At 32.2% G+C, this 26,990-nt stretch overlaps 1 protein-coding gene across 4 annotated transcripts in view; it reads left to right on the top strand.

The window, feature by feature from the left end:
- The window catches only part of LRP1B (LDL receptor related protein 1B), a 1,798,389-nt gene that overhangs the window by 1,710,821 nt on the left and 60,578 nt on the right, over positions 1-26,990 (top strand). For all 4 annotated transcript variants that reach the window (XM_074335786.1, XM_074335783.1, XM_074335779.1 and 1 more), the window contains 5 exons: positions 3,149-3,265; positions 4,990-5,163; positions 7,502-7,627; positions 12,438-12,602; positions 22,736-22,897. In XM_074335786.1, the coding sequence (XP_074191887.1) occupies positions 3,149-3,265; positions 4,990-5,163; positions 7,502-7,627; positions 12,438-12,602; positions 22,736-22,897 (744 nt within the window). The remainder of the gene's footprint in view (positions 1-3,148; positions 3,266-4,989; positions 5,164-7,501; positions 7,628-12,437; positions 12,603-22,735; positions 22,898-26,990) is intronic.

Raw genomic sequence — 26,990 nt, 5'->3', positions numbered from 1 at the left:
ATGTGTATAATAAATATGTGTATATATGTGCATATATGTGTGTATATATATGGAAAAATAATGTAATTTACAATCTAATATTCTAAGTAGGCAACTTAGCTTGAAAAATATTGTTAACAATTTTTGAAACAAATTTGATATGATGATAAATATCTTTAGTTTTTTTGGACCTCTCTTATCACCTATTAAATCAAGAATATAGTACTGCATACTTGCTGGTATGCCTGGCTTTCTTTTAACAGAATGTATATAATCTTTCTCTCTATTTCTGAAAATGAAATAATTTTAATTCATTGCTCTCTCAAAGTCTTCTCTGTTAAATATTGCACTGGTGATATAGTTATTTCTCATAATAGGTATATATATATATATATATATATATATATGTGTGTGTGTATATATATATATATATATATTTATATGTATGTATATATATTTAGATCATTGTTGAGTGTTAAATGTAAGGGAACTAGTGGGAGGATCTTGGAAAATTTCAGAGTTCAAAAAAGTGAAATTTAGAAATTCCTAAAATGTAACAGTACTTTTGGTATCATAGGGGTTGTTAAGAAAATGACTACATGATTAGGGTCATTATCATGCATTCCTAAAACTTAGTGAGCCTGTGTCTTTATCTTTTATAAGCTCTTCAAATTGTGATTCCAGTACTGCTTTATTAGAACAACTATGGCATTTTATTTTAAATTTTCTGTACTTAAACTGACTTGTTTCCAAATATTCATCATATCTGAATCCAGTTCAGATAAGAATGACTTTCTTGGAATTGATTTTTTTTAAGTTTTATTGTTCTTTATTTAAGACAAAAACAATGTGATATTTTAAAACTAGATATGAACCTTTTTTCACATGTAAACTTTATTCTCATCTCTATAACAAGAAAGTTAGTTGATTCTGTTATTAACTTATTAATTTACAAGACTATCTATTTTATTAAAGGAATTAAGGAAAATCAAAAGCATCGTTTTATACATTTTTTGGAATATAAACCCAACCCATCTAAATGCTTTGTTATGTAATTTTTATCTAGATGTAATTTAATAGTATAGTATGTGGCCAGAGCTGATAAAGATGGGTATATCTTAGACAAATCTAGATTAATAATGAAATATATTTGACTTTTGAGAACTTTCCACTGCTGCTGAATCTGAAGAAACAATATAAGTAATTAGGTTGGATTATACACCATTGTTTTCTTCTTTTATACAATAACAAAATTTAATATGTTCAAATAAAAAGATCAATTTTGTTGGGCACAGTGTTGTTGTAGTCTACTTTATTGTGTTACATAGGTGGAAGAGAAAGAAAGGTGTTTTTAACCCTTGTTATACAACTGGTTTTTTTTTTTGTTTGTTTGTTTGTTTTTTGGTTTTGTTTTTTAATTAGTTTCAGGTGTACAAAACAATGTAATAGACATTTATACTGTCACAATGTGATAACCTCCCTCCCCAATCTACTACCCCTCTGACATTGTATAGAGCTGTTACAATTCCATTGACTCTATTTCCTATGCTGTACTCCACCTCCCTGACATTCAATATTATTTAGCTTCAGCACTTGTCTTATTAGGGACATTCAATATTAGTGACATTCAATATTATTCAGCTTCAGCACTTGTCTTATTAGGGAGACCACTTCATTGATGGTGTAGATGCCTGACCACTGCACTGTTAGACAACTGTTTTGAAATATAATGGCAGCAGCAGGAAACTGGGTCATTTTGTGGTTCATGTTATCTATAATTATACATGAAGAAGCAAAAACATAACTCCTAACATTACTCCAAATCGCAAATTAATCACCAAGCACAAACTAGTAAACCATGGACAAATTGTTTTAATCAGAGGGTGATTGGGCATACTACATTCTTATATCACACTTGAAGAGCAATATTTTCATTTAGTTTGATTAAATTTGAGCTAGATCCACCTACTTAATTAAATAATTATTTCCAAATGATGTGCACTATGTGGTTTTTTTTTCATGATTGTTAAATCTTGGTCCATCTACACAGAAGTACAATTAGCACAAACTCAAATATACCTATCATTCAGTCGCCTTGCCATTGAGGTATACCTCAGTTGTTTATTGAATGTTCTGACTGGAAAAACTCTTTAGCATTCAGATACCAAAGGTATTTTACTTGCATTGTACTGTCGAAGTATGTATATGTCATATCTAAAGGCAAGCTATGTCTCAAAAATTAAATATCTACAGCAGTGAGGATTTATTATACAGTCCGTGTGTTGTAGATCTTATTTTTCTATACTGAAGGAATATTACTTAAGATATTCTATGTGTTGATGACATTTTTGTAAGAAGATACTGGCTGGACTCCAATCAACTTTATAAAATCAAAAAATTAAAAACTGAATAAATAGAAAAGCATTATTTTTTACCATGTATTATTTTAGCCCTTCATTATTTGCTAATAGATACTGATGATAAAAATGAAGATAAGCCATCTCAGAGCAAATTTATGATTAAGTAAAAAATTAGAAAAAAAATTTAAGCACAAGTAGAACCTAAACGAATTTACCATTCATTCATCTCTATTATAAACATCAACATTTAGTCAATTTAAACTTCAGCATGCACACAGGTGTCTCACAACACTGTAGACCAACTCCAAATGGGTGAAAATATCTTATGATTAAGCCCATGAAGTTATGGTTAACTGAGAAATGAACCTCATGAAGAGATTCAAAATATAACGAATTATACTGAGTTATTTTAAATAAAGGTTGGAAAATATTTAACCAACAAATTAATTTTGTATATACTATAAAGATAAAAACTGAAATACCAAGCAAAAGTCTTTTAGAAAGTAGCCATAATCAAGAAATCAGTAAGTGTGGAAAGGAAGGGTATTTAATATAGCTTTTCCTATGTGAAGTCGGATTTTTGCTAAACCTTGTTAAATAAACTCTGTGTAATCTATACTCATGTATTTCAGATAAGGATTGAGTTGTTTCATTTTTTTTTCTAATTTTGTACAGTACAGTGATATAGATTATGTAATTTCTGTGATGCTTGAAGAAAAATATCAATCATAATTTATATTAAGAAGCAAAAACTTAATTTTAAATAATATCAAATGTATTTCTGTTATTTGTGTGTGTTGATTTTGCAGGTCTGGCTGTGGATCATTTTAGTGAACGAATATATTGGGCTGACCTTGAGCTCTCCCTTATTGGCAGTGTTTTGTATGATGGCTCTGATTCAGTAATTTCTGTCAGCAGCAAACAAGGTCTGTGAAGAACTTTCGTTATTGCTTTTAATTATTATTGTGAGTGTATTAAATAATGGTATGTAAATTAAGTATGAAAGCTTTACATTCTGGATTTCCTCAAATTCTTTCTCCTTTCAACTTGTAGCTCTTGCTGTTGATTACAATTTTCATTCCTACTAGAATAACAAAAAGTCCAGGCCAGAAAATCTTCTTGAGTCTAGGACAAACATGGTCCATCACTGCCCAGATTCAGAAGATATTCATTCTTTCACTTTCTTGGACATTCCATTCTGAGCAGAACACTTCAAGTAGTCAAGATTAGCACCTGTAAAGACCAACTTTTATTTCAAATGCAGTGATAACAACTAAAGGGGTTATTGTATATAGTGAAACATTATAATAGCAAGTATTATTACTATAGGAAACTCATAAGGACACTTTCATCCAAGTCAAAAGCAGTGTGTAAAAATGACAACTTACCTCTACCACCAGTGACCATAGAATCTACTCATATTCTTTTGTGACACCCCTTTTTTTTCTCTACCTCTGTGCCTACCTCCTATAGTTCACTCTCTCACTTTCTGGCCACCTTCCATCCCTTGCCTTTTCCTTGCCTGGCAGTCTCAGTTCTTTCCGCTGAATGCAATGTGTTTTCTTCTGTTTTTCTTTCCTTTTCCAACCACACCCCCTTCTCTTATTTACCACAACATGTTCACAATATGTACTCGAAGTTTTTATATTTACATATTATATTTAAAGAATATAGTTTTGCGCCTTGGTTTGTTTGTTTGTTTGTTTTTAACAAAAGCGGAGACATTGAAAGAAAAATCATTAAATTGAACCTTTATTGTGCCTTTGCCTAAAGTGTGTGTTTTTTGTATGGTGACCTGGATGGGGAAAAATTCCACATTTCTGGAACTGATTGCAATAAAGTTAACCTGTTTCAGCTTAAGTATATATTGTACTATTTTAAGAAACATTGAAGAAAAATCTATAAGTTTAAAAGACATTTTGTGTTTTACAACCTGTATATAATTAAAATATTAATGTTATTTTTCTTACTTTAAGTTTCAGTACCAACAGTTAGATTAATTATTATTTTTGTAAAATCTCTTAAAATAATAGTTATGCCCTAAAATGTGAAAAATAATGGCCTCTGTTATTTTTAGCCAAACTAGTCATATTTGCCAGATTTTTTGTTTGTTTGTTTGTTTTGTGTTTTTCCCCATTTCTAAAACATATAATAGTAGTATCAAATATTTGTTTGGATTCTACTCTTTAAAATCAACTCATGATCACTTGATAAACTTGTCATTCAGGAAATCTAATTAGATCATTAATTTGATCCAGAACACAATTTGAGAACTGAACTTTGTGAACTGTTTGTTTTTGTGCAAATGACAAGGTTGGTCTGTAGGCTTTTCTTTTGTCAGCAAACTGTACAGCAGAGTAGATTACTCTGCATATAACAGATGCTTTCTCGTGGTGAAAGTGATTAAAGTCATGGTGAAAATTTTTTTATGTTCTGAATGACACGTTTAATATCTGACATATTCTTACTGCGAAGGAATTAATTCTAATAACTTTACAGGTAATCTTAAAACTGTTCTAATTCTGAAAGGTTTTTTTTAAAGAAGTTTTTAATTAAGATTTTCTATATGATCTTAGCTAAACTTAGTTTTCTTAAGTCTGAGTATTTACATTGCAACTTATTATATAACTCCACCTTTTAAAAATTGTAGGCTTGTTACATCCACATAGGATTGATGTCTTTGAAGATTATATATATGGAGCAGGACCTAAATCTGGTGTATTTCGGGTACAAAAATTTGGCCATGGTTCAGTAGAGTACCTAGCTTTAAATGTTGATAAAACAAAAGGTGTTTTGATATCTCATCGCTATAAACAACTAGACTGTAAGTATAATATTTTGTATAGTTATCTATGTTGGTGAATTTTCTTCCTTATGATTCTCAAAAGAAAGTATTTTTAACTATCTTAACTATTTCAATGTCTTAATCCCAGTAACTTAAGTAACTTTAATTTTTATGTCACCAGACTTTTTAAATTACCAAAGTCAACATATAAGTAAAGCAAAACTTCCATTTCTGTCAGAAAAAATATGAAAATTTCAGAATTTAGATGTGTTTCTTGGATTAGAATTGACTTTGCTATTTAAAAAATAAATCTGGTATTCTCTTTTTCTGAAATTCTTAATAAAACCTTGGTAGTCTATAAACAAGTAAGGAAGTTTATCATTAGCCATTTTGACTTTTTGTTACTGATAACCAAGTAACAAATTCATCCTTAAAAGTATCTGAGAAGAACTGTCCCTGAGGGTTGTATTTTCTCTGATTGGGTATGATTTTTACTGTTACTTTACTTCATAGAAGGGAATTGGTAAGTAAGTGATGTAATTATCTTGAAAGATATATTTCAAACACAACTGTCAAAAATATTGAGGAACAAACTAAAAAATGTGGCTGAAATTCTCATGATCTGTCCTTATGTATAAGTTTATTCTTTCATTGATATGTGATATATAAACCAAAAACAACAAAAGAACAAGACAAACAAATGAGAAACAAAAACTCATAGACACAGACAATAGTTTAGTGGTTACCAGAGGGTAAGGGGGCTGAGGGGTGGGAGATGAGGGTAAGGGGGATCAAATATATGGTGATGGAAGGAGAACTGACTCTGGGTGGTGAACACACAATGGGATTTATAGATGATGTAATACAGAACTGTACACCTGAAAGCTATGTAATTTTACTAACAATTGTCACCCCAATAAATTAAAAAAAATAAATAAATGAAAAAAAAAGAAACTATTTAAGATTTATTCATAATTATTCTTTGTGGCAAACAGAAAGGGATATAATCTCATTTGGTACAGTGATCTGGAAAGGTAACAATTGGTATTTATCCAAATTAATGTTAGAAACATATGAAAACAACAGATAGCCCCCTACAAGCTTCCTGTAATGCTATCCAAAGTTTTGCCACTCTTTACCAATCATCTGACATATATGGTTCCATGGTTAATATCAGGACACTCCCTCTCATCCTCTAGTTCAATTTGATTCATATTAATAGTCAAATATTGCCACTCTCTTAAAAAATAAATAAATAAAACTCTGCCCAGAATGTAACAGTTGTTTGAGTAGTGGTTCTAACAGAATGAAAGCCATTTTTATAGTCATCATTTTACTACCTACTCGCCATTTCTGTTTTATTCTAATGACAGATTCTCTAAGGAGAGCCACAGAGCAGCTGTGACTGCAACGGACGCTGATTGGATAGAAATTTGGACAAAATACACGTGGCACACATTTATTGATGCACACAATCTTACGTGATGGCAGGGAAGCCATGATAAACATGTTTTTTAGGGGAAAAAATAAAGAAAAAAAGTCCTGTATTTTGTTTATTCGTATTTTCAACAGAAAAATACATTTGGATTTTAAGCCTTCATGAATACAGGCGAGGCTGTTTCTGTCTGTTAAAATAGTTCTAAACAGTCATCTAAAACAAGGATTAGATCCCTGAAGACTTTGGGTGGCTTTACTTTTACACACAGCCCCAAACTACACTTTGGTGTCTCAGACCAACTCCTTTGTCAGAAAACAATTAGTCACTGTACATATATATATATATATATATATATATATATATATATATATATACACATATAGTGTATATACAGTATATATATATATATACAGTATATAATATATACTGTATGTATAAACTATATATATATACAGTATATATATATATATATATATATATATATATATATATATATATATATATAATGTGTAGCACAGCATAGGAAATAGAGTCAATGGAATTGTAACAGCTATAGACAATGTCAAAGGGGTAGTAGATTGGGGAGGGTAGTTAAACATATTGTGAGGGGTGTAAATGTCTAACTATTATATTGTCTTGTACACCCGAAACTAATAAAAAAAAAATTAGTCACAAGGAAGAATGACAGTGTGTGTTTGACTAATTTATTCTCCCTATTGGAAGTATAAATTAGGGTAAATTTCCGAGTAATGATGGCTCTTGGGTAGTAATTTCTCTGCACCTAAAATGAAGAATGGTAATATTGAAATGAGATATTCCAAGTGATTTCAGCGTTGCTAATTCATCATTTCACTTTATTGAATTGAATTTTAGGTTTTTGAAAGCTATTGTATTTGCAGTTATGCATTTCTTTATTTTCTTTTGTTTTGTTTTAACCAGTACCCAATCCATGCTTGGACATAGCATGTGAATTCCTCTGTTTGCTGAATCCTTCTGGGGCCACCTGTGTGTGCCCAGAAGGAAAATATTTGATTAATGGCACCTGCAATGATGACAGCCTGTTAGGTAGGTAAACTTCATTATTCTGTAAATAATGGATTCATCTGTATGATAAATTTTCACAACTTGACACTGAGCAGAATTAGCTAATCAGTCATCAATTTAGTTGCCTTAATATCGTTGCTTCTTACCTGCCTGCATAAACTATTCTCTCTGATGATGACTATTAATTCATTCTATATTTATTCTCAAAGCTGCATTGAGCACTTACAGTGTATTTAAGAGTAGATTAAGAACTTTAAAGTCACACACCAAATCAAAAAATACTTATATAGCTTTTGTATCACTGAATATAATGATATTTTTGAATATGCCATTCTTTTAGTTTAAACCCAACCCCAAAATCAATTTACTCATTCAACAAGTTTATATTGAACAACTCCTATGTGCCAATACTAATTTAGAAACTGAGGGTTAATTTACAAGCTGTCTTGTTTCCTCTGTGTAAAATTGGATTAACAATAAATACTAGCACTACTACTAATGATAAATATTTTAAGGGCTTATGAGCAAAGCATAACACTAATTTATAAAGCAAGGACTAATTTAGCAACAAAATCAACAAGATTTCTTCACTCATAGAGTTTATTTTAGAAGCTAGATGTTGGAACATTTAAAAAATTGAAACTGCAAAAAATAAAAACAGAAATAGTATGATGGGAAAGAGAAATAAGAGATGCCTCTTGTATATCCAAGTAAACTGACAATAAGCTCCCTCATATTTAAAATATTAGTTATAACAGAGAATAAAATAGCTATTAAGAAAAAAGAAAATCAACGCTAAATTTTATGTCGCAGAAAAAAACACATGCTCCAAAATCCCTTGAGGATCAAAGCAAACATTGTCCAATGAGATACACACTTAGGATCTTTACATAGCAGGGTTTCTCACCCATTGTATTTTGCTGTTAGAATGAATGCCTAACATGAACACTATTTTTGCCCTCAGTCAGCATCTTCAGCCACATATCATCTCTTATGTTCTCTGCTGGGGGTATATGCCATCTGAAGACTTTGGATTTTTCCAAGACACTAAGTGTCTAAAACTATAGTAAATCTTTTAAGATAGCTAGATTCCTTTAGCACTGGATATGCAGAACAGAAGAGTTTTCAAAGATGAAATGATGAATGACATAAACATCAATAAGATATTTACGCGGATAGTGATACGAGCCACAGAAGAGACACAGTTAAAACTATTATGAGGATTCAGATGGTTATCCAATTAGAGAATTGATTATAATTTTCTGTAGAAGATGACTTTAGAACAAGACCTACAAAAATACATTGGATTTAGGTTAAGTGGGAATGAGGGAGCAGAACATTCCAACAGAAGAAATTTCCTTGAAAAGTCATTAAACCATGGCATGCAAAGATAATAATGAGTCATTCATTTCAGTTAGTGTGTAGGAAGTATGCAGTGCTGTTGTGGGTAGCAAAGTTGGGAAGGTCTTAACACAAAGTTAAATGTGAATCATGATTGGTATTTTGAATGAGCACGTTAGGGACAGTTATTGAAAAGGATGCTGTCACTGGCACTATGATGTATGCTTTTTCTTTACTGATTATCTTCTCAACCAGAGTAGCTGCAATCTCAATTGTGATGATAGATTAAGATAATGAAATGAACATTTTTAAACTTTATCGGGTACATTTTTCACTCACTGCTCTGACATGGTCATGTAGCTAAACTATGTATGGCCACTTAACCTCTCAGAAACAGATTCTTAAAAATGTTAGCAAATCTTTTCTTGTAGAAGGTGTGCAACACTTCCACCAGTTCCACGCATACCCATAACCAGTGCTCTCACAGGTACCTCCTGTGTGTCATGTCTACTTATCCCGTTGTTTGGATGGGAGAGACCTCTGGGAGAGTGATTAGGATTCTGCACATAAGTACACTACTGATGCTACCAATGTGATTTTTACATTGGCTCAGATGTTATTATAGTTTTATTATTATTATCATTATTATTATAATCAAGTTGCAAGTAATTCTTATTGTTTTCCTTTATAACTAGACATCACTGTCTCTTCTCATAACCCTCTTTTTTTTTCCTCTTTGATCACTAAAAATTGTTTATCCAATAAGCCAAATTTAGCAAATACACAGGCAGAACAGGGCCTGGGGTAAGGCTTAGGGGGTGCTCTAGATTAGGCCAAGATCTATCACAAAACAAACTTGTTTGTCCCTGACCTCCCTCAGTCTATGTTTCTACTGTAAAATTTGATTACCAATGAACACTACTAGTAGTGATAACAATAGATATGTTGAAGGCTTATGAGCAAAACATATTGTAAGTTATACACACACACACACACACACACACACACACACACACACACAACACCATGGGTGCCAAAAATGTATACAAGTGGGCACTTTGGTCAACATTGCTCAAGCAGTAGTTCGCCATAATCAGAAGTGTCTGGACACTGATGGTAACCACTTTGAGTACCTTTTGTAATTGCAGAAGTCAAACGTGACTTGTATTCATCTTTTGTTATCAGTATATATTGAGCAAAATCCCAGTGGTACTATGTTGTTATTACCCCTATTTTTACATTGAAGTATGGAGAGTCTCAATTCTATGTCTACCCTTACTTAATAATGATAGTACCCGAAGGTGAACCTAGGCATTCCACATTCTACATACAATATCTCCCACAACACCTATCTCCAGAGTCATTGGAAATATGAGAAATAACATACATTAAGTGCCTAGCACAATGCCTTGCAAAAAGCAGACACAAAGCACTCAAAAACAAATCTGTCATGAAGTAGGAAAGAAAATTAAACAAAGCTGTATAGTTTTCTGTTTGAAATGAGGAAGCATGTTTGTCTAAATACAGATTTATCCAAGATGTACAACTATTGTAGAGACTTCAATTTTACCATTTCAACCCTGCTTGAAAGGCATGATTATAGAAACCTTCTTAAAGTTAATTTTGTAATTTAAAAGAAAATGTTATATTTCAAATAATCAATGTTAAAAAAAAATTTCACGTTGGCCTCTGTGCATATGAGCATTGGTAATAACAGCATGGACTACCTCAGTTAGGAATATAAATGGATGTTAGAATTATTGATTGGTGTAGGTAATTTTTTCCTTACATTAACATTTGATATAGCCAAGTTTTTCAGCTCTTTATAATTACATGCCTTTCTCTAGCTGCTATTGTTAAATAGTCAGGTGAGCACACTGAAGATTTTTAATCTTTATGTAAGAAATTTGAAATTCTAATGTTACTTATTCTTGGGGAAATATTCACCTGCTCTTTACTGTAGTTGATTATAATTGCTGGAACTTGGCTTCTGGGGGTGATTTAGTTATTGACAAAAGCAGCCTTCTTTTTCATTATAAATCTATTACAGTTAGGTTCTGAAAAATATGTGACTCCACGTCCATTTCATCAGGCAGTGTTATATTTTTAAACTCCTGGTGCCTAATGAGGCACATTATAGAAATGTGCACGTGTTAACATGTAGAGATTTTGAACATATATGCAGTTTACATCGAATGTCTACAGGTGAAAATACACCCCCCCCCCATAATAATCCTGTGATCATAATGACTTAAATATTTATCTTCACTGTTCACATTCACAACCCCAATTAGGATATTTCATGCTGAATGTGTTATAAATGTTTTGGTGAATTATAAATTAAGTAAGCATATGTCCACTCTAGATCTTTCTTGAGAATCTGACCTTTATATCTGACTCTTTGCTGGAGATCCGCACTTACATTTACATAGGTGCAAATTTAGTGTCCAAAGCTAAATCATGCCTTCCGTTCCTATTGCCCTTTTGTCAAAAAATGAAGAATTATCCTTTTTTTCTTGCCCTTTTTATATAGCACCAATGTAATTTTTACCTTCCAGTTACCTTAAGAATATATCCACATATATCCATTCCACACTACTCTATTTTAGGCCATCATCTTATCTAGTCTGGGTAATTTAAACAGAGTCCTAGTAGTCTCCCTGCTTTCAATTTATAGTATATGCACACACACACACACACACACACACACACACACATATATACACACACATATATATACATATACATATATATAACAATATAACACAATATAATATATATATATAAAATATATAAATATACCATGTTTCCCCGAAAATAAGCCCCAGTTAAGATTGTCAGCCAGACGGACACATTTAATATCGCATGGCAGTGTTCCAGAAGATGGCATGACTGTATTTGAATAAATATACATTGCTGTACATGAAAAGTAAGAAATCCCCAGAAAATATTACCTAATGCATCTTTTGGAACAAAAATCAATATAAGACCTGGTCTTATTTTTGGGGAAATATGGTCTAAGACCCGTTCTTATTGTCAGGGAAATACGGTAATATATACATATGCATATATCTTATATATTTCAGTTTGGTTTAATATCAAATACTCATAAAAATAAGTCATGATTGCTCATATAATAAAAAATACATATTAATTGGAAAATATTTTATTTTTGGAAAGTTTCAGTTGGTTTAATTGTTTCCTGTTTTAACAACTATAAGAAATCACTAATAATGTTGTAAGCCTGAAGAATAAAAGTTAATTCAACATCTGTATTCACCATTCAACAATAGTTGAAATTTATTTATCTATTTTCAAATAATTGTGTTCTTCTTTTCTATTGAGTATTTATTTTTGGAATTTTATTTAAAAAAGTAAATCCTAGTATTTATTTTTTATTTAAATTATTGTAATTCTATGTATTTAAATTATTTTAATTCTACCATGCACTAAATGGCATGCTTATTCATACATTTCTTTTTATAACCAGATGATTCATGCAAATTGACTTGTGAAAATGGAGGAAGGTGCATTTTAAATGAGAAGCGTGATTTGAGGTGTCACTGTTGGCCTAGTTATTCTGGAGAAAGATGTGAAGTCAACCATTGTAGCAACTACTGTCAAAATGGAGGAACTTGCATGCCATCAGCATTGGGTAAATATTTGAGTATCGTATGTTCAAATCATTTGTAATTTTCCTTATATGTGAAAATATATAAAGAATATAATGTTGCAAATACAATTCCCAGTATCTTAATAAAGAATACATTAACACAAATTAAATTTAACAATTAATTTAACATGATAAATGGCATTTGTTCTAAATTTACTATATCAATGTTCAAGTCACAAAATTTAGCAATAGTAATGATCATGATCGTGTGTTGAATGTGCACCATGTGACACAGCTCAGTGCTTGTAGATACTCTGACTCTGCCTTAGAATGATTGAATGAAGCCAGTTTTACAAGCCTTATATGTTTGACTCAAAAAGTTATTTATTTATTTTTTATTTGAACAGTTTGCCTAATGCTCAAAATAATTTGTTATTGAGAATGAGGTTAATTTTAAGTGGAAATATTTTATATTAGTACATCTGATAGCATTGTAATTCCCATCTAAAATCATAACTACTCCATTGTCATGTACATATCATATAATATGCTTTGAAAATAATGAAGTTACTGTGTTTCCCCAAAAATAAGACCTAGCAGCTCTAATGCATCTTTTGGAGCTAAAATTAATAAAAGACCCGGTCTTATCTTAATATAAAACTATATATGTGTGTGTATATATATATATATATAAATATACATACATATATGTATATTTATATATATATATTTATATATATATACACACACATATGTACATATATATGCATATATACATACATACATATATATGTATACATATAATACAATATAATATAACACAATATGTATAAGACAATATAAGACTATATGTGTGTATATATATATATATATATATACATATATCTATATCTATATCTATAGATAGATATAGATATATATCTATAGATATAGATATAGATTATAATATAATACTGGGTCTTATATTATTTTTTGCTCCAAAAGACGCATTAAAGGTGATGGTCCTGTTAGGTCTTATTTTCAGGGAAACACGGTACTACATGTTAGGATATCCTTGAGATTCTTATTAATTTATGCAACAGCTATGTTTGCAAAAAAATGTTTTCTACAGCATGTAACTGAATCTTGAAACGTATTTCCAACTGACTTCTATTAAATTTAAATATGTCCCTATGGGAAAAAAATTAACCCCAATGCATAATAAAAATATAATTTGCTGATTCCACTATTTGGTGCAAAGGACATTATGCAACTATTAGAGTGCAATCTATGCACATTTAATTCTACTACATAAATGCAAATTTAGTTAGTGAAATGGAAAATCAATCCATATCATCTTTACATCCTCAACATGATTAATTTCTGTCTTACTGGGAGTTCTCACTGCTTCTATTGCTTATGCTATTCTTTGAAGTATTTAGCATAATGCTAACTGAAAGAGTCACATTAAGAAGAGTTTTCAGTGAAGCTCAGAGGAACCAAGCTGTTTCTGATTTGCATTCTAATAGTAAAAGCATTACTATTTCTTTAAGTTTGATAGTTTTATGTCTATAAATATTTTGATATGTGATTAATTGATAATTAAGGTATTCTAACTACTTAATTGAATTCTGCAAAAAAAAAACTATGTAGCCAATTGATTGAAATAATAAAGGCATTAGGAATCTTACTACATATTTTCATCCTGCCTCAGGGAAGCTGGGCCATACAGTAGAGTATGTTTTATTGCTGTGGGAGAAATGCGACTTTCATTGAATGCGCAAATGAGAATCCAATGAATGGGCTCTAAAAGGATATGACCTGTAATATTATTTTAGTAACACAGATACCTTTTATTTTAGGAAAGCTTTTTTTATACAAATGAGTTTTTAGGGACTGTATTCTTTAATTGTTAACTTAATTTTCTCATTATAATAATAAAAATCATTGAATTATAACCAGATGACTTTCTTATATTTATCTTTGGAAATAATTAAGCTGACTAAACAGATTGTTACCCCAAACAATGGCTACATATTCAAATTGCAACTGATCAAATCCCTATGAAACACTGACTTTGCTTTCTTATTAATGGATCCTGCCCTATATATAGATACAGCACAATTTGTAATGTTTTATTCAAATCATTTGTCCAGATCTTGCTGAATTCTTAAAATCTATAATATATCAACTTTATCTATGCATTAAGATTATTAGATATTGATTTAGATAGAGAATATGTTCAGAACAAATTATATTTCAAAGTAGTAATATAAATAAGTCCTCATGAATGCAACCTGCGTTATATTCAGGAAGTTTATTGTCTTAAAGCATTTAATAATTAGTAATAATATAATATCCAGTTAAGTTATTTACAAAGCAGTTTTCACTGTCAAAAATATGGTTTTATAAAACATTGTCTGGTATTACACACTGTAGAACCTCATTATCTCCAGATAAATTTTAATTTGTTAAACAAATCCTGTTGAGAAATTCATGGATTTATTCATTGTTATTTTACTTACAGTTAAGCCTTTTGACAAATTTGTATGCGGACACTATATAACTGAGTTTTGAGGCAGACTTAATTAAAATTTATGTTTTTGACAGTTGTGTAGAACTATAATAATTGAACAAAAGAAATGTCACCAGTTAATTAAAAACACACATATGAGAGGCATAATTAAAACTTTGCATGTAGAAATGAGTTTTTTGTCATTCCTTAAGATTTTAATAAAGAAAGCTAAAAATACAATATGTATATGAGAGCTATTCATAGAGGAAAGTAGTACAAAATGAAATAGTTTGACATTGATTATATCAACAAGGGCCCATGTAGTTCATTTCTATGACCTACTCATAGAAGGAAAGATATAAGATAAAGAGTGGGCAAAATGTTGGAGATGAGAGTAAAGCATTGCATTATTCAGTCATTCTATTATAGAAATAGAGATTAATTTGTGATTTTTCTTTCATTATGGATATAATTTAGGATACTTATATAGTTAACTATATTTACAATGAATTTTCACTTTTATGAATATTTATTCTGTTTTTTACATCTTCTAAAATCAACTCGGTGCACCCTTTTTTAATTAAATTTATCGGGGTGGCACTGGTTAGTAAAATTATATAGGTTTCACGTGTACCGTACTATAATATATCATATATGTATTTCATTGTGGGTTTAACACTCAAAGTCAATTCTCCTTCCATCACCATATATCTGACCCCCTTTATCCTATTTACCACCCACCCTTAGACCTTACCCTCAGGTAACCACTAAACTGTTGTCTGTGTGTATGAGTTTTTGTTTGTTTGTCTTGTTCGTTTGTTGCTTTCAGTTTTATATGCCACATATGAGTGAAATTGTATGGTCTTCAACTTTCTCATCTGACTTATTCCCCATAGTATAATAATGTCAAGATCCATCCATGGTGTCACAAATGCAGTATTTCATTTTTTTTTGGTACGGCATAGTAGTATTCCATTGTGTATATATACCACTTCTTCTTTATCCAATCATCTATCTAAGACACTTTGGTTTCCATGTCTTCGCCACCGTAAATAATGCTGCAGTGAACATCGGAGTACTCCCAGAAAGACATACAAATGGCCACCAGATACATGAAAAAATGTTCAACTTCACTAACTATGAAGGAAATGCAAGTAAAAACCACAATGAGATATTACCTCACACTGGTTATAATGGCTATCGTCAATGAGACAAATAGTAACAAGTGTCAAAGAGGCTGTGGAGAAAAAGGAAGCCTCATACACTGTTGGTGGGAATGCAGATTAGTACAGCCACTATGGAAGGCAGTGTGGAGGTTCCTCAAAAAATTAAGAGTAGAATTATCATATGACCCAGCAATCCCTCTCCTAGGCAGCTACCCAAAAATCTGTAGAAGTTTTGTTTCCAGAAAGGGAGCAGGAAGAAAAGGTCCCTATTAATGGAAAAAAAAAAAATTCAAAATCTTTTCACTGCAATGGGAAGGGCCCTTAGGGCCCTTAGAGCCTACATGAGGAGATGGAGAAAAATTTCCTTCTCATTCATTCAAGTTCTTCCTGTCCAGTCCATTGCCCCAAATAAAGTTTCAATGCTCTATAATTAAATAATAGCATTTTTAGAAATACTCAAGGATTACATAATAATAAAAAGCAAAATATTTAGATGTAAAAATGTTCAATATGGTGTTATTTATAATATACATTGGAGGTAAAAATTTGAATCCAAATAGTTAATATAGAAAATATAGCATATATAAAAGGTGAATGTTATATGATACAATAACAACTGTAGATCATATAATGACATAGAAAAGTGTTCACATTGTATTTTAAAGTTAAAAAGGACAAGAAATAATACTGGTTATATAATATGAACCCAAATGGAAAATAAGCATGAATAAAGTGTCTATATAAGGAAATAGATTCTTCTTTATATTTCTGTATTTTACAAATGTTCTCCAATTAACATGCAATACTGTTATAATCAGAAATTAATAATAATTACTGTTACTAGAAATTAAAATAACAATAATTATTATCAGGATCAGGATCATATACATATATAAATATATATGTTATGTATGTATATATATATCATGATATATTATATATATATATATATATATATATATATATATATATATATACATACACACACACACACATATATATATATTCTTACTAAGTGCCAGGCACTGTTTTTGGTCTTTGAATCTTCACAACAAACACATGAGAGAATGAAAGTAAGATTCTCTGTAATTCTGGAGCTGGCTTCATGAGTAACAGTTACTGGTTCGTTTGGACCATTTGTTAGTGTAATACTAAACTATTTAGTCTTGTGGCTCTCTAGGCTAATGTCAAAAGGCTTGATTTGGCCTACTTGTATACACAGAAAAGACAAAAATGTTAGAGTCTCATTTCCACATTGTAGCTGAAAATGAACTTTGCAGAAGTATAAATAGATTGTGACCTATAATTTGAAACATGTCAAAATATATTAAGTAGTACCTGGGAGAGAGTTGATAAAGCCCACAATTCTTCCTTTTCTTTGTCAGGCTTTGCTGAATAGTTCTCTGTAATCCTGATGATACTTATGACAACACGACAGCTATAGCCAGCTTGCTAAAATTATGTATAAATGGGCACTTACTTTCCGTCAAGGACAACATTATATTAAGTTAAAAAGTGGAATGTCAAATCTCTTTATCAAAAAGGCTAGCAATTTTTTTTTAAGTATTTAAAACTTTTCTTACTTGAATCGAAGTCAGAATTGAAGACAGATTTTACAAAGGAGAGTAGTGTTGGGGGTAAGAGGTCAGGATATAGGCTTTCTGATTGCAATCTAACAACTAAATACATGATGCTGTGGTGATTTGTCTCTTAGCTTTTTTTATTTGTATAAAGGAACAAGAATCTGGCTTTTGTCCAAATAGTAACGATGTTGTGAGTAAAGAGTATATAACTTTTACATAGTAAAGAGTATATAACTCTTGCATAGTGTTTTCATACAGAACATTAAATGTAAACATTTGTATCCTCACCCTCCCTTCCATCTAGCAATTCTCAGTTTTTCCTCTATGTCTCTGAGACTGTTTCTGATTAGTTCATTCATTTATTATTTTCTTTAGATTCCACATATAAGTGAGATCACATGGTATTTGTCTTTCTCTGTCTGATTTATTTCACTTAACATGCGACCTGAAACTAATAAAAAAAAGTTAAAAAAAGCAAAACAAAACAAACACATTTGTAAATATGCCGTGCAGTTTAAATGCCAATAAAGGCTATTATTTGGACTTAGTGTGTTTATCAGACTATTTGAACTGAACAATGACTATATGCACAGAAGACTGGTTAGATATAAAACATTATATCAAGGACAAAAATTTATGAGCACCAGATTGACTCGGCCAGTACCAAGTTAAATGGGTAAGCAGCATGGTTCACATAGACAAATGAGCATAAATTCAAATAAATTGCTTAAAAAGAGAACCAACTAATGATGTTCACTAGCAGGTATCTACATCTCAGAAATAATAAGCATAGTCACTGTCTCATTGGAAGTTCACATGTAATTACTTTTGCCAGCACTCCTTCATAACAATCAACCACACATTTTCAAGCATTGAATTTATATAGAAAAGAGTAATAATTAATTTGTCCAATATTGAGCAGAGACGTTATTTTACCAACTTAAAGTCATGCAATATTTATTAGCTCATACTGGTGAGTAGCATTTATATAATCAGTTTAAATAAAACTTTATTAAATAAATCTAGCTTTTAAAAGACAGATACCAGTATTATATGAAGTTATTAAAAATGCTAACAAATATACTTTTATAGTACTCAAAATATATGCTTTTGAGAAAACATTGATTGATCAATATTAATTGGTAGTATTTTCAAGTGTAGATATTAAACATGTAAAATTACAGAGAAAATTTGAGAATGATGATTGAGAAGAGATCTGTGGATTTTAGGATTAAGAGATTAGACATAAGCTTTGTAGCAGTGCATAAATACACAACAAAGACAACACTAAACGTTAACTTCTTCATTCCTAAACCTTTGTTACCACCAGGGAATCAGAATTGATTTACATGAGCAATACATACATATCAAAGGATCTGATTTCTCCATTGAGAAAAGAGAAGTCACCGATTAATACACATTGTTTTGTGTATTTAAAAAATAAAAACTGTAAACCTAGGAAGGATTGGAATGTGACTTTATGACCAAGGATTTTATTTTGTCATATATTGATAGAATTGGAAGCAGTGAGTATCGATTTCTTTTGGAAAAGTTCAAGGATGTACCAAAATTTGAAGCTATATAAGTATATGCACTTGGCAAATATTAGGTTTGCTTTTATGTTTATGTTTGTGTTGTGTTGTTTTTGTTTTTTTTGTTTTGTTTCTTTGTGTGTCTGTGTGTGTGTGTGTTCTTTCTTTTAAGGGGTAGGATTAAGCATGTTTAGCAGGTAAAGAAGAGAGAAGGACCCATACTTCAAAAGTTTGAAATGTTGGAGTCTAAGAGCAAGCAAAGTTGATGGAGAATTCTTTATTATCCCATCACTGACATGCAAACAAATTTACATTTAATTTGATCTTAAATAATTAATGGATATAAAATGTGTAATTTAAGAAAATTCTCAGAATAATTTTCCTAGAGTGTCACAGTGTCTTTGTAGATACAGTCACAGAGTCATACCTGTATTTGGTATATCTCACTCAATAGGAATAATAAGAAAAAGAACGAAAATGTAACTGAGTGTTTTCTATGTGCTTGGCACAATTAGAAATACTTTCCATGTGTTATCTCAAGTATTCTATGTAATTCTACACAACTCATGAGGTATGGTACCGTCATTGCCCTCAGTTTAAACATGAGGAAGTAAGCAGAGAGGTATTATGTGCCCACAACCAGTAACTGGCACAGTCTGTAAATCCAGGCAGTCAGACAACCTACAGTCTTCAGGTCTCAGCTAAGAATGCTATATAGAAACTAGACTGATTAGAGCCAACAAACTGTTCCCCTCCCGCTCCTTCCTCAGGTCAACGCACTTCCTGACTGTGCTCCCCTTGTCGGCTGTCTAAACTCCAGCTCCCTGGATACATCACTGCTATATCTTAGTCATTGTAAAAGTGCTCTTTCCTTTTCAAGTGTCAAAATCAAATTCAGCTACCTAAAAAACCTTTATAAATGAATCCAATGCAACATGTTAGGGTGCACCCAGAGAGAGTAAGGAAAATATTAGACGAAGCCCATTATAAAATTCTGCAACAGATGTTTCATTCCCCATCAGCAAACAAAAGATCTGCTGTACCTTCACACAATTTCAAGTTAGATAATATTCCCCTGACTATGAAGAGATTTCTCCTTGTCAAAAATAAATCTTCTCTTCAAAGGAAGAGACATAGGAGCTTTTTAAAAATAATTCAGCCAGAATCTAAATGATGGAAGACATATGCCAGCTGGGGGACAACCTGGTCACTCTGCCCTAGTTTCAAAACAGCTGTGGATGAGATGAAAGCATAGTGCTGTTTCTCTGAGTGACTAGAACAGAGGAATTCTCAAGTGCCTTAGCAAGTTGCATTTGTTTTGTTTTTTTGTGTTTTTTTTTTTTTTCCAAACGTCTATCGTTTTACTTTTTTTCACTCCTAAGTTTAAAAAGAGGAAAAAAAAAACAAAAAAAAAACAACAACAACAAAACACCTAGAAAGTAATGTAGGAAAGCATAAATCTACTATGTTTAAGTCCTAGCTCCGTATGGCCCTTTTTCTGCTTGTTCTAATGCAATTTGATTTCTCCTGTATTTTCTGAGTATTTTATTTTCATCTTATATTCATCTGTGTTCCTGTATATATGTTCTGTTTCTCTGTAAGTCATTCAGTGGTTCTTATGGCTGAAGAGGAATGATTTTTGTGTAGGGTTTTTGTTTTCCTATAACTGTTCCAATAACTGTCTAACCTCTTTATCTTCCACCACCATTTATTCTATAGTTTGAGTCTTTATTTTTCACCCATCATGGTTCCAGTGAAGACATGCTGTCGGGATATAATCAACAACTAGAAAATTCACTACCATTATAAGAAAAATCTTTATCTAAAAGTTTTAAAGCCACATTCTGACAATGGAAAATATGAGGTTAATCAGTTTTTGATGTATATAAAATTTACCTTTTTTTCTCAACCTATTGACAGCCATTTATCTGCCACCAAAGTAATAGCATTTAGAAATCAGTTTTAAAGCATAAAACTGTATATAACTACTCAATATAAAAGTGTATATAACTTTCTTCCTCGAGAAGCAATAGCTCTAGCATTTTTAAGTGTGTGGAGCCCTGTCAAAGTAAAATAAATATATAAATTGTGAAACTTCATTTACTCATTCTCTTGGAAATGCAGATAAATTTTATTTGGAGACATATTATTCGCTTAAGAATGCTTTTCAAAAAAAAATGTAGAGTTGTCCTCGACGTAGAATGTAGACTCTACTGCAATAGAGACAGCATATCATTTTCACACTTCAAGTCTTGTCTTACACTCATGCATTTTTCTGACCATTCTAGGTATGCTTCATGTCTACAAAGGTGAGGGAGGAGATGGTTGGATATGCTCCGATGCCACCAACTGAAGGACATTTTCTGAATTCTAGTTAATTGAGATATATAACTCAATTTCTTTTTTGTATTCTATTTCATGTTATTTCTTTACATTTGTACAACCTCTCAACCTCATTCTCTCCCCATTACAAATGGCAGTCATTCATTTTTGTTGTGTTCTTCTTCACCTCTCCTACAGAGCTTGTTCTCTACTCAATTTTCTACTCGGTCCTTGACACTTCAGGCAGTTAGAGAGACTCATTCCTGATACAACAGTTAACTGTTATGTTCAAAACACCTTAAAGGGTTGTTCATCTTCCACTGTGATATTAGTTCCCACAGAGCAAATAATGAAAAATATCTAAAGATGACCCATCGACTTGCTATTGTGTGCTGTTAGCATTAGACTTCTAAATCATCTTACTAGACTACAAGTGACAGTCCTTGACCATGAATAAAAATGCCAAAATGAAATAAAATAGGACTTAGTAAGTACTTATATGCTAAATCCAGTATGTGTATTTAAATCTAATAAAATAATTAATGTTCCTAAATCTTGTTTTAGATGACATGCCCACTTTAAACTTATTAAAATACGTATTTATAGTAAGTTTAAGTTCATGTTTTATGTAGATTCGGCAGTGGTTGATACATGATGATTAAACACTGGGAAATATGATTTTCCCTATTTTATATTCTAATGGTCAATACAACCTGCATTACCACACGAGGAGAGCAAAAATAATTGATAAGGCAAAATGGACATGAAAATAGAAGTATGGAGAATAATGCAAGCCCTGTAAAGCATAAAATACTTGTGTGCATGTATAATTATTCATAAAATGAACTCTGCTTACTTTACCCGACGTGAACCTGAGTTACCATCTAATTGAGTCTTCATTGCAACATTGGGAAACTGAGACCCAAAGAGGTCATGTTGCTGCCTAAAGTCACAGATTAAGCAGTGGACAAATTTTGACCAAAACCCTGACTCCCTGATTCTTATCTAGTAAAGATTCCATGCAAATTAAACCATTTTAGTTAAATAATATTCTTTTTATTACTTTTTTTTCTTATAGGGAGACCCACCTGCAGCTGTGCACTGGGATTCACTGGACCTAACTGTGGTAAGACAGTCTGTGAGAATTTTTGTCAAAATGGAGGGACATGCAGTGTGACTGCTGGGAACCAGCCTTACTGCTACTGCCAGCCCGAACACACTGGAGACAGATGTCAGTACTGTAAGTGAAAGCAGCACCCAACAGTCCGTCTGGCAGCTTTGATGTTTACCTTATGAAATTGTCTTATTACCTCTATCTGCATGCCCTAAATTATTTCAATTTCATCCGTCCCTTGTTCCTCAGTTTCACTTCCTATGTCACTGCCAACTCCGATAATTCTTTACATTGTTCCTAATCCTTCTTTTATTTTAAAGATTCTGTTTCTTTCTTCTCAAACTTAGATTCCACAATCTATCATTATACTCATTCTCTTGTATACACCCTCGACTCCCTTGCTCCCTCCTCCCTTCCATTTTTCTTACCTAGAAAACCGTCACCATGGCTAAATCTAATCCTCCATCTCTCCTGAACTGGTATCCCATTGCTAAATGCAACTGAAGCAAAACATTATTATTTAGACTGGTCTCACTTCAGTTTTTATCACTAATCTCAAATGGGCACTTACTATGTCGTCTACTGTATTTCACTAATCCATTGACTCTCCTAGATGTCTATGCTCTTCTTGCTCCTCAAACCTCCAGAACCTGCTCCCCAAATTTATTCTCAGCTGAAGAACTTGTTTCTTATCTTATTCATAAAAATAGACACCTTCTAAAGAGAACTGCCACAAGCTCCCGGTCCACACCCCTGAAACTGCTTTATTCTAGACTTATAGACTCTGTCTTCCTTCTTTAAAGTAGGAACTCCATGCTACGTCTCATGCTACACTATTCACTCATACATCCGTTACCTCTTCGCTACTCAAGTACACATCTCAGAACTGTCCCCTCTTTCTCCTGCTTTATCAATATGTTCCTCTTTACTTAGTACTTTCTTAGAAAACCTTACCTTGTGCCCACATCCCTTGCTAGCTACAACTTTAGTTCACTGCTCAATTTTTAACAGTAGTACTACTCTAGAAAGTTGATATACTATCCAATTCCTCTCTTTCTGTTATTCTTCTGACCCCCACCTATGTCAGGATTTTATCTTTACCCTTCTGTGGAAACATTTTTCATCAAAGTCAAGTTAATTAATTAATTTTAATGGCATCTATGTTTTTATATCCAATGGTCAATTCTCAATTCTTAGTTTACCTCTACAGTCAGCAGTTAATCACTCTATACTTAAAACACCTCTACACTTGTCTTTAATCTTTACTTTCATTCCCAATTTACTAGGTGCTTCTTCTCAGGGTCTTTTCCTGATTCCTCCTTATTTCCCTGACCTTTAAAATATTGGAGTGACTTGTGACTCTGTCCTTGTATCTCTTTTCTTCTCTAAAACACTCCTTGAACCTATGAGTTCTGTATAACTCTGCACATGAGAATGGCTTCAACAGCTTGTATAAAATACAGTGTCCCAAACATCACCTCTGATGACTTTCATTTTCTTAGCATGTAATGAGGCATCTATGTTATTTAAAGTTTTCCAGATGTTTTACATGTGTGACCAAGAATGAGTCCCATTGTCTGGATGATTTCAACTAATTGTGTGGCTTTTAATGCCATCTAAATATGAATAGTTCCAAATTTATATTTCCAGCTGGACCTACCTCCTAAATACCAGATTTTTATCCTTACACATCTATATGACAGCTTGACTTGGCTCAAAATTAACCTGATTGTCTCACCCTAAAACTGTTCTACCATAGTTTATCTTATATCTGTAAAGCACAACACTTAGTGTTCAGGTCCAAAAATAATGGAGTTGTTCTTGACTTTTTTTGTCTTTTACACCCCACTTCCATTCTCACTTTTACCTTTAAAATACACCCAGAATCTGAACACTTCCCCCACCTGCATTACCACTATCCTCATTGAAGCTACCAGCATCTCTTATGTGGATTACTACTAACTGAATCTATGCTTTCTCTCTGCACCCTCTGTATCTATTCTCAAAAGAGCAGCCACATAAACAGTTGTATGTTTTATCCATAATAAAAAATGTTTTGTTTTGTTTTGTTTATCTTAATCACATTTACTGACATCTTTCTACCTTCAGGAACTCTTGCAATTACTTTTACTTCCTTTTTTCAATAATTCTATTAATCTATTTAATTCAACTAATGAACAAGGTATTGTTTTTTTATTCTCATTGTATAGAGGAGCCTACTGAGGAGGCATAAAGAGCCTCCTGAAGGTCACACAGTTAGTGACTGGGCGAGCCAGGATTCAAACCCAGGCAATCCAGCTCCAGGGCCCACATTCTTAAAAGTTACTTAATATTCTGGTCCCCAGATTGTTTGATATTGTGAAGGACCTCACTGAGGGTGGCTTAGGTCTTGTCATTGTAGAAAGTATATGGAACAGCATATAAGCAAGCTATGTGCACTGAGTTATTTGAGAATGAAGAGTAATGTTAAATATTATGGCTCTGATGTTATAGCAGGTAGCCACTTCTGCTGCAGCAAATAGATGCTTTCAGTTTTAATGTGGCGTTTCCTTTTCTAGGTGTACATTCTCCTCATATTAGACCATTAGACCATTCTCTTGTTGATATATATATATATATATATGTATATGCCACTACCCTAAGGCAGTGCCCTTTTACACATTGCATGCCCAACTTGCCTCTTAAATGATATGTATTGCAGGCCATCAGAATTTACTTGGTAAACACAATCTAGTTATATTCATGTAACCCCACTCACGTCCTCATCACTTTCTCATCTCCCTTCTCTCAACATAACATAATATTCCATCACAACTGGCATTTACTAACTCACGTTTTTTTGGGGGTTTTTTGTTTGTTTTTTCCTTTCTCCTCCACCATTCTCACAAATGTGTATGATTTCCAAGCAAATCAGAGTCAATACCAACTACTGTCCTGTAGAATGCGGACCATCATTATTATCCAAACTGTTTTTGCAGCCTCTTCTTTAGTCCAGTAAAAGCACATGATCATGCTTCTTCTTATGTCATCTTCCCTGGCACTGTGACTTTCTCATGCTGTTCTCTTCCTCTGAAATGCACTTTCTTTTCCTCCTCACCTTCATCTCTCCATGCCAAATCCTATCTACCTGTCTGTCCTGCCTAAATACCATTTCTTTTTAGAAGATGTACACATTCACCCTCAGTTTGAATTATTCTCTTTCTCCTCTGAATTTTCAAGTCACTGCTTCTTCACCTCTTTCTGGCTCTATTCTTTTTCACCCAGTAGTGTTATTTGCATACATTCTTCCTACTTGTCTAGTGACCTCTTTGAGACTATATCCAACAGTGGCATTTGTCAAATAAACTGATGGAAAAGTAAGTAATCATAAATAAATGAATGAGAACTGTTTGAAGACAAGTTAATAAAATAACAAGCAATTTAATGTATGAAAGCTACATTTAGTCACAGTACAACTGTATTTTTGTGTGGAGCTATTTTTTCAATTTCCAGTGAGTCCAGCATCATAGAACATCGGTCTTTTTTGTTTTTCTTAAAAAAAAACACATTTTTTTAAGTGGAACCATTGCCATTCTTAATTGTTTTGAAATAAGTTTTAAAAATACTATGTGGTCATCATTATAGCAATCTGAATTCTTACAAAGAATAAATTTAGCAGCTTATATTTTAATTGGCAACTTAATAGCATCACAGTCTGAGGTAGATGAATGCATCATAAAAGCTTGCATAGTAATTTTATTATCACTATTAGCAGTCATACCACTGCTCACCTTTTACTGCAAAGCACTTTTTAAAATTAACCAATTAATCCTTAGACAGAGGTTAAATAACTTGCCCAAGGTCCCGAAGTAGTAATATTATTGTCAGAGTCGGACCCCAGGAGTTGTTGATCAAGATGTCGGCAAACGTTCCTGCAGCAGGGCGAGGCTGTTCTTTGGCAGCAAAATAAGACTGTGGACAGTGTCATTAAAATGATAAATCCAGCAGCTGACAAAATAATAATAAATTTAGGATCTATTAGATGTGAGTTGGCAAGGTTCAGTGGACCGGGTGTTCTGTCAAAATTGTATCTTACATATACAAAACCTTTTCTCTATAAATGAAGGAATGACAGAATGGTTCATTACAGTGCCTAATTAAAGGTCCATTAGTGGGAGGTAAAACATCAGTTCTTAGTTGTGCTGAGTAAAAGCATTTCACAACCCTAATGGCAATATAA

This window comes from Rhinolophus sinicus, linkage group LG01, assembly GCF_036562045.2.
Source record: "Rhinolophus sinicus isolate RSC01 linkage group LG01, ASM3656204v1, whole genome shotgun sequence".
Classification (NCBI taxonomy): Eukaryota; Metazoa; Chordata; class Mammalia; order Chiroptera; family Rhinolophidae; genus Rhinolophus; species Rhinolophus sinicus.
This window is presented reverse-complemented; position numbering and strand designations above follow the sequence as displayed.